This window comes from Eptatretus burgeri, chromosome 10 (genome assembly GCF_056783735.1).
Source record: "Eptatretus burgeri isolate ZD-2024b chromosome 10, Ebu_testis_v1, whole genome shotgun sequence".
Taxonomy (NCBI): Eukaryota; Metazoa; Chordata; class Myxini; order Myxiniformes; family Myxinidae; genus Eptatretus; species Eptatretus burgeri.
Window position 1 is genome coordinate 60,316,909 of NC_140970.1, and position 10,000 is coordinate 60,326,908.

Sequence of the window (10,000 nt, forward strand, 5' to 3'; positions counted from 1 at the left end):
GGGCCCGCCTTAGGGCCCTGGAAGCTCTGGGGTTCTAGACGCTCTCTAGTGCCCTCTGAGCCCTATTTTGGAGCATTTAACATGTTAAGAATTCCCACTTTTTGAACAAAAAAAGGGGAAAATTGTGCACTTTTTAATGTTACATGTATGTTAATATTAGTAAGTTAGGGGACAATCAAAGATTAACAAAAAGCATAAAAGAAGCAATATTTTTCTTACCTTACTGGCTGGTACTACTGCTGCTTGCTTTTTCCATGGCAGCTTTGCTGAGTGACAGCTGTGTGGCTCTTTTAGCCCTTCTGATTATGTCTTTGCTGTATTCTCTCTGGTAGCAAGGGGTGCTATGAGCTAGTTTTTCAATTAAGAGAGCTTCCAGGGTTTTGACACTCAAATTGGGACGAAATTCAGTATGATTCTTCCGTACAAGACTGAGTGCCCGCTCACACGATGCGTTCGAATGAGGAATGACCAAGATTCCCTTCATCACTTTGCTCAAATTAGGATACTTCTTGGCACCAGTGCAGGGATCTGTGAGCTGTGAAATCCGATGCCACTGCTCATCCAATCTCACTGTCTCAGTAGCAATTGTAGCTATGGAGGCATCTGCCTGGTAGTGAGCGAATTCACTCTCAAGACTGTCTATGTCACTATCACCGCCACTGAACAGACAGGGGAATTTCTTGATGAAAAACTCCACACAGTCAAACCCCACTTTTTGGTGTAGCTTAACATCCAGCACCTGAGCATGCTTGGCTAATTCATCATCTCGCGGCCAGGTTTTGAAGATGTAATTGCAGGCTTTCACATAATATGAGCGAACTGCACTGAAGAAACCTTGGATGTCTGACTCACTCAGAGTGAAGGTGGATTTCTTGAGACTCCTTTGTTCCCTTATATACAGTTTGGCATCGTTCCCAATCATGAGGTCCTCATCATTCTTCTGATGATTTCTGTCAGAGAAGGGTACATTTACCAGAGCAACCGATGACACCGATGGTTTCAAAAACCGTACGAAGATATCTTTCAGAAGACCATTCAATTCTCCGTGCAGGAGATGAATACAGGGTTCGTCTCTTTGGAGCAGAAGATTCCCCTTCTCAAAAAGCTTGTTAGCATATCGAAGGAAGAAACAATAGAGTTTTGTTTGTGGAGACAAGAACATCCTGTTGACACGTTTTTCTCTAGATTCCTGCACAGTGTTTGAGGAAGATGCGCTTTTAGTTGTAGAACTCGTAGTACACTTAGCCGCAGGGCGATCACACTTGCGTTTACTGCCAGCAGAAGAGGTCAGACTCGTAGTACCAGATCCAATTTTACGTTTGAGGAGAGAGCTTGAGGTAGGTGCAGCCAAGGAAGAAGACCTCTGATTCGAAGGTTTTGCTGAGCTTCTATCAAGTGATTTGGCAAAAGCAGAACTTAACTTGGGTCCTTCTTTGCCTGTAGATGGGACTATCACAGTCTTTCTCGACTCTGAAGGGATCTGCTTTGTAGATGAACGTGATGAAGGGCCGGTGATGCTACCTGCTCTCAGCATTGGTTTTGGTGCTGTCCCTGCTGTCTTCTTCGCAGCAGATACTGCAGTGGTAGTGGTGAATGCTGCTCCACTAGTGCTTGATCCTGCAGTGCCAGTACTGGCAGTAGATACAGTGCCGTCCTTCTTGCTCGTTGTTAGAGTCTTGGCTACAGTTGGTTGCATTTTTCTTCGTACTTCTTCTTTGAAGAAGAGGCGAAGTGGCTCCCACTGTTCAATCAGCCTGTCTAGGCACTGACCAAGGGACAGCCACCTTGTTGCGACATGCTTCAGAATCTTGTGTGTCGGGGCATCACAGAGTTCTTGCAGTGCTTTCACTCCTTTGACGCGTTTACTACTTTTGTCCAAGTAGTAGTAAATATCGATGAGAAAGTCATCTAATTCAATGGGTAAGGCCTGAGCCGACTTCTTGGCCGTATTGTGCATCATATGGCAAGGGCATCCCATGATGTAACACTCTGGATTTTGTTTGTGGATATAAGCAGCGACTCCTTTGTGCTTGCCCACCATGACAGAGGCATTATCAGCACAAAAGGAAACACAATTTCCCCACGGAATTTTCCTGTCACTGAACTCATGATCAAGCAGTTTGAAAATGTTTTCTCCAGTGGAATCTTGTTTGCACGCAGGCAAACTTAGCAAACCTTGCTTCACAATCCCAGCACTGTTGTCATAGTACGAAATCAGGACAGGATATAGCTGGGCCTCACCACTGTCATTGCTACCGTCTGTAGCTAGGCTAAATGGAGCTAGTCTAGCAATATCGGCAATAGATGAAGCAGTAACATTTGACAACTCACCAATTATTGCTGAAGTTTTTGTTCTTGCACATCCATACTTTGAAGCAACTTTTGAATCTGGAAACATCTTTTGAAATAGAGGTCCAGCATGATCTGAGACTGATATGGGCAAGTTATGTTCCACAATAAATCCACTAAAGAGAAGTTCCGCTCAGGTAACATCCTCTTCCTCGCTTGTCCCTTGTTTGGTGAAATAATTCAGAAGTGTACCGGTACTCGTGCTCGAAGATCTCTCCTTTGCAATGTCTGTGTGCCGTTTGCTTCCAACGTGCTTCCGAATATCATCGCGACCTTCGTGCTCAACTGAAATATCAACGCTGCATACTGTACAATACGCATGATGAATTCCTCTTTCAGACTTTCGAATACACGGGTATTGGAGACTGTATTCGGTCTTGTACTTCTGAGACCATTTCTTGGTCTTCGTAAGCTTCTTTTCTGCCATTTCGTAATCAACATCGAGGGCTTGAAGCATCGGTAACTTCGAAGTCGATGTTCCACAGCTGCAGCGCGACTCGTAGAACTCTAGCGGCTGTTAAACACCGCACGGTGGTCGCGACCGCCGGGCTGGTACGGGGCCCAGCTGCATGCAGTGAGCGTATCGCATGCATATACACTGTGCATACATACCGCATGCACTGTATTGCACACATACCGCATGCACTAAATCTCAGTGCATGATCGCATAAGCGAGATCCAGACCCAATGTTTCGCTGCTCCTCATTTGAATTTGCAATTTTTTACATACAATTTGGTAGCAGCGAACGTTATGGAGTTACCACATGCTATACGTAGCAGACGATGCTTTTCATTCAATTCTCATACTAGTACATTCTGATTAGTGAACAGTGCAAAAATATCAAAATTTCGGGAGGATAAGGATAGTGATCGTAAGGGCGGGAGTTTGGGTGAATTTTCGGAAGCCTCCCGATGAAATCGGGAGGGTTGGCATCTGTGCACTTATATTATTCAAAACTTCTCCCATAATTTTCAGCATCATTACTCACTTTACTACTATCACTTTTTGGATAAATTTGATAAGCTTGGTCGTTGAACTAAAACCACCTCAAATCTTGTGCCTCGCTTCTCTCACTTTTGGAACCACCATCTGATGCTGAGTGTTACCTCTGATTCTTCCTTCCAGGGCTTTTTTTTTGTTTTTTTGTATCCTTGTCGAGGCTCGTATGAGAGCTAACACACAACGCACATCAAGGGGGGCATGAGACAGGAGGGGAGGGAGTGGGAAGGACAAAACAGTGGGGAACAGAGACATTAGGAGATCTGTGGAAGGGAGAGGGCTTCAAGCAAATGGACACCACAATCGTCATCTCACATCCCTGCCGATGATTTTTCTTTAACCTCCATTAAGGCCAAAAAAAAAAAAAAACATTTGTTTCCTATTGCATGGCCAAACAAAATTGGGTAGGTCGGTCAGAAATTATTCTTTTTTTGACAATTTGTTTGCCATGAATACATTCATATAACTCGATTACAAATGTTTATTTTCCTTGGTGGTGGTGGTAGTGTGGTGGTGGTGGTGGTAGTAGTGGTGGTGGTGGTGGTGCACTCGATTTGCTAAAATGCATTTTATTCTGTCTTAAATTTCTCTACATATTTAACAGTGCATGCATGCTGAAAATATGCATTGTTTATTAATATATATATATATATGGGACATTTTCACAAAAGCGGGTCAGGTAACGGTAAAGACTGTCCGAGAATTTTTATCAAGCATATATTGCCCAGTCAGTGCAGAGGCCTTATGGTGATCCTGCGTTGCTGACATCAATTGAACATTTTTCTAGGCCTTCAAGCACTATTTCGAGAATATCAAAGAAAGTTGATTTTTGAGTTTGTTCTTTACAGTTTCCTGACCCGCTTTTGTGAAAATGTTCCATGTATGTATGTATGTATGTATGTATGTATGTATGTATGTATGTATGTATGTATGTATGTATGTATGTATGTATGTATGTATGTATGTATGTATGTATGTATGTATGTATGTATGTATGTATGTATGTATGTATGTATGTATGTATGTATGTATGTATATATATATATATATATATATATATATATATATATATATATATATATATATATATGTATATATATATGTATATATATATGTATATATATATATATATATATATATATATATATATATATATATATATATATATATATATATATATATAGTTTGACAGCAAGTCAAGTGCATTTTTGCAAGTCTATTGTACCACCACTACCACCACACCACTACCTCCACCACACCACTGCCACCACCAAATCACCACCGTCACCATTACCACTGTCACCATCATCACCACCATCACCACAATAGGTGAAACTAATCGTGAAAAGACCGATCCACAAAGCAGTCCTCATGCGCGTTTGACTCGGGCGCCGGCATTTTGAAACTCTCACTGACGTAACACGTGGGATTCAAAATGGCGGCGCCCGAGTCAAATGCGCCAGAGTCCAAATTGTCAACAAAAATCATAGGGTCGCATATAAAAGCAATGGGTTGGTAGGAAACCGGAAACAAACTCCATTTTTTGTATGGCCTAACCCAACGCTCTTGCAAGTTGTTACTTTCACAATCTCCTGTTCTCATTGCAAGCTCATTCCGTTACTTATAAATATGCAAATGCCCCAATCTCAGTACATTCCCCTTCTTATCCTCCAATGGTCACACGTCTCGACTAACAGCTTGGTGAAAGCACCACAAAAAAAAAAAAAATAAACCTCGAATAGCACTCTTCGACAGATATGCCTCCGCCCACAAAATTACATCATTTGAGGGGGCAGTCAATAAGTAACCTTAAAATGGTGATATAAATTGGAGAATGTAATATGTGTAGTTGCAGACGACATATGTTATATCTATCAGTAAAGTCATGTTTTGCCCATTTTAGATCTGGAAACAATGAGCGTATGACATCAGGAGAGCAGTTCCAAGATGGCAGCTCCCTTAGAAGCCTGCACCAGGGAGGTGCAGCATTCTGTCATCTGTTTATTGGGAAGTGAGGGCATGAATCCCAGAGAAATCCATCACAGAACGAAAATGCAATATGGTGGCATATGTTTATCAATGCAGCAGGTGTACAACTGAGACAGGAAGTTTAAAAGTGGAGTGTCCAGTGTGGCAGACGCTACTCGCTCGGGCCGGCCTCACACAGCCGACACCAGAAAAGGTTGCAGGAGTTGAGCGCATGCAAAGGGAAAACTGTCACATTACGCTGGATGAAGTTGTCTCCGAATTGAACATTAGCCATGGTTCAGCACACCATATCATTCACAATGTTCTGGGGTTCTGCAAAGCGTCTGCAAGGTGGGTGCCGAGACAACCTCACACCCAAACTGAAAACTTTACTTTTACACTTCCTGTCCCAGTCGCACACCTGCTGCACCGATAAACACACGTCACCATAATGCATTTTCATTCTGTGATGGATTTCACTGGGATTCACACCCTCACTTCCCAAGAAACGAATGACAGAACACTGCTCCTCCCTGGTGTGGGCTTCTAAGGGAGCCACCATCTTGGAACTGCTCTTCTGATGTCATACACTCAATGTTGCCAGATCTAAAATGGGAATAACATGACTTTTACTCATAGATACAACATATGTGTCTACAACTAAACACATTACATTCTCAAATTTACATCACCACTTTAAGGTTACTTATTGACTGCCCCCTCGTACATACTTGTACCAAGTTTGATTTAAATCCCTACAGCTGTTCACACACATCATATGTTTTTTGACTGACATGACCTGAGACCTTGAACCGATTTGATGGCAACATCAAGAGCTTAATCTTTGCAAACTGTATACTTATTCCAAGGTTGGTAGAAATCCCATCACTAGTTCACAAGTTAGCATAACAGCATTCTTACCGAACATGACCTCTCACCTTTTACCTACAAAATCTAATCAGTTAATCTTTTCATCATCATACATACTTGTACAAAGTTTAACCGAGATTCCTTCAACTGTTCTCAAGTTACTGTATAGCCAAAAACCTATCACGAACAGAAGGACAACCTGAAAACATAATGCCTTCGTAGGCGAAGGCATTAAAAAAAATTAAAAATTAAAATAAAAAGATCAGCAAAAGATACATCAAGCACTCACAGAACAATTTAGACAAGCGTTCAGAAAGCACAGGCACAAACACAAAATCCAGAGACCACGCAAAGCAAATAAAAAGCACACCTGCAAGCAGTGAGCCAAATTGCAGTAAGCATCTGGAAAATCTGGTTTCAACTTCAGAGCAGTTCTGTAAGAGGTGATTGCTTCAGGAATATTGCCAGAATCCTGCAAATAATAGCCAAAGTTAGAAAACAAAACACTTTCAAGCAAATATTTTGATACTCAAAGAAAAACAACAAATGTTTGGAATTTAAAAATAAATAAATAAATAAACCCACTCGACATCAAGAGGCCAGGAGTGGGGGTTCCAATTTGTACACTAAAGCTTAGACGTCAGAAATGAGCAGAACCAGAACCGCCTACCTTGTGAATGGAGGCAAGATTACTATGTGCATCAGCAAAAGCTGGATTGATCTGAATGGCACGAGTGTAGCACTGGAGAGCACCCTGCACATCTTGCATTTCCTTAAGCGTGTTGCCCATGTTGGAATAGGCATCAGCGAACGTCGGACTGATTCTGTGCACCAAGAAATCATTACTTCCCTCCACTCTGGGAAAATATTTAACCACCCCAAGCCCCCAGAAAGAAACAAAACAAAAAAAAGACAAGTCTGTGAGGCATGTGCTATTCTGGAAACAAAGGTGAGAAACCAACCCCCCCCCCCCCACACCCACACCCACCCAAAAAAACCCACAGAGTGATCAAAAAGTCCATGTGCACTTACAAATTCATGTTTTTATATTCCAACGGGATTGACCAAGTTTCATGTGAAAATTCAGTGGTGCAAGGAGAATTATGGAACGCATGCAGAAACAATGACCGATTCATTAATGCAAGTGCTGCAAAATCTAACCTGTACATTAAAAGTTCAAGTTCGAATGCTTTGCTAGCGAAGGGTAAAGCGACTTTCAGACCATCCTGTACACTGCAAACTCACTTTGTGCCCATGACTGGTGATATCCCTTCCCTCTGTCAAGGGGGTCAGTCAACCAACAACACCAGTGAAAATCTCAAGTCATCCACTCAACGTGGAGCGGGTGGAGGAAGGGATTTATTGTATGCCATTGGGGGGGGGGGGGTGGAGTGCCCTGAACGGATATCTAGGACTTGGTGGAGAAATAGAATAAAAACAATTGTGCACAATTGGAGCAACAAATCTCCACTGACTGGACAATACCTGATCGCTTCTTTGTAGTGCATCAGTGCTTCTTGCAACTTGCCCTGCTGTTGCAGGACGCTTGCGAGGTTCGAATGTGCTGCAGCAAACTCCGGGAAAACCTGTGGAAAGTACTCTTTACACAAAAACCAATATTTATCACTCCAATTCAATGCAAAATGCATTTAAACAAAGTGTTCTGAAAAAATCCAAAACATAAATCACATTTGACAACATAATGCAAAGGAAGCAGCAATGGTCATGCAAGAAATAAAATACTTCTGAGCACAAGAATTTGTTTCCTATAAAAGATCATGTACAGACCAGACAATATGGAACTCCACCTGAGAAATAAGTCACTTTCTTAAACTATGAATTTAGGAAAGATGGCTGTCATTGCCATGTGAACAGTAGAAATGAAGATGGTGTAGTTATGATTTCAGACAAGTCATTTTTGTGATTGGGAAAAGTATAATTTATCCCTCATTTGCCCAAGGGACAACGAAGTGCTGTATGAAAGTTTACATGTACATCCAAAATAGATTTTCATGTCACTGCTCAGGCCCTCCAAGACTGTGCTGCCGAAGTAAGGTTAACTCGGTAATTGAATCGAATTAATAACCGGGGGTGGTGGTGGGAAGCCTCTCCACGAAAAGGAAGTCACGTGAAGAACTCTCATTTTGATCTGACAGAAACCCAATTCATCATTACCTCTGCCACCGAAAGGTGGGCGGAGGTGAAGTTTCATCTCAATTTGCAGGTTTCACGAGGTGAGAGGAAGTTCGCCCAGAACTCAACGTCTCTACTTCCTTTTTCAGGAAAGATCACGATTTACGAACCAAACTGTGAAACTTCGTTCTCATAGCCTCATTCCAAGGGCTCTTTTCAAAATCGTGACTGAACCTCTGTCAGCCTCCAATTGCAGATCATTTGTAGTGATATCCCAAGAATGCTTATTAAATACTCAGTGAGGTTTTCTACATCATTCCTGTTGCTCCGACTATCACTGGTACAATTTCAGCTTTCTTCAATTTCCAAGTCCTCTTCACCTCATTTTTCAGATCCTGGTATTCGGTCATTTTCCTGATTTCTGCAGCAGTTAATCCAAAGTCAATGGGAACTAAAACCTCGATAAACAATGCTGACTTTTCCTTTTTGTGTTTGAGCATCATTTCTGAACACAATGTACACACTTGATGGGATCATCTTGTCACACGTAAGCATTATACACCACGTGGCCAAAAGTATGTGGACAGCTGCTCGTCCAACATCCCATTCCAAAATCATGGGAATTAATATTGAGTTGGTCCCCCCCCGCCCTTTGCTGCTCTAAAAGCCTCCTCTTCTGGGAAGGCTTTCCACTAGATGTTGGAACATTGCTACGGGGATTTGCTTCCATTCAGCCACAAGAGCATTGGTGAGATCAGGCACTGATGTTGGGCAATTCGGTATGGCTCGCAGTCGGCATTCCAATTCATCCCAAAGGTGTTCGATGGGGTTGAGGTCAGGGCTCTGTGCAGGTCAGTCAAGTTCTTCCACACCGATCTTGACAAACCATTTCTGGATGGACCTCGCTTTGTGCACTGGGCCATTGTCATGCTGAAACAGGAAAGGGCCTTCCCCAAACTGTTGCCACAAAGTTGGAAACAGAGAATCATCTAGAATGTCATTGTATGCTGTTGCGTTAAGATTTCCCTTCACTGGAACTGAGGGGCCGAGCCCAAACCATGAAAAACAGCCCCAGACCATGCGCCAAACTTTACAGTTGGCACTATGCATCCGGGCAGGTAGCGTTCTCTTGGCATCAGCTAAACCCAGAGTCGTCCGTCGGACTGCCAGATGGTGAAGCGCGATTCATCACTCCAGAGAACACGTTTCCACTGCTTCAGAGTCCAATGGCGGTGAGATTTACACCACTCCAGCAGACGCTTGGCCTTGCACATGGTGATCTTTGGCTTGTGTGCGGCTACTCGGCCATTGAAACCCATTTCATGAAGCTCTTGACGAATAGTGTCTGTGCTGACGTTGCTTCCAGAGGCAGTTTGGAACTCGGTAGTGAGTGTTTCAACCGACAACAGACTATTTTGCCGCGCTATGCGCTTCAGCACTCGGCGGTCCCATTCTGTGAGCTTGTGTGGCCTACCACTTCGCAGGCGAGCTGTTGTTGCTCTGAGACATTTCCACTGTTGGAGTTTTCAATTTTGTTTCTTTGTTTTCACACCTGTCTTTCTGGCTGCGAGCAGAATATTTCAAAAAGTTGTGGACATATTCGGACGAAACTTGGACAGGTTGGGTGTGTGCCAATGACAATTTCCCTGTGACTGTATTCTATTACCATAACCATGAACT

At 42.8% G+C, this 10,000-nt stretch overlaps 1 protein-coding gene across 11 annotated transcripts in view; it reads right to left on the minus strand.

Moving 5' to 3' along the window:
• Positions 1-10,000, minus strand: part of OGT (O-linked N-acetylglucosamine (GlcNAc) transferase) — a 59,442-nt gene that overhangs the window by 26,049 nt on the left and 23,393 nt on the right. For all 11 annotated transcript variants that reach the window (XM_085898593.1, XM_085898588.1, XM_085898591.1 and 8 more), the window contains 3 exons: positions 7,673-7,773; positions 6,858-7,011; positions 6,558-6,659 (listed from right to left, as the gene is read on the minus strand). In XM_085898593.1, the coding sequence (XP_085754719.1) occupies positions 6,558-6,659; positions 6,858-7,011; positions 7,673-7,773 (357 nt within the window). The remainder of the gene's footprint in view (positions 1-6,557; positions 6,660-6,857; positions 7,012-7,672; positions 7,774-10,000) is intronic.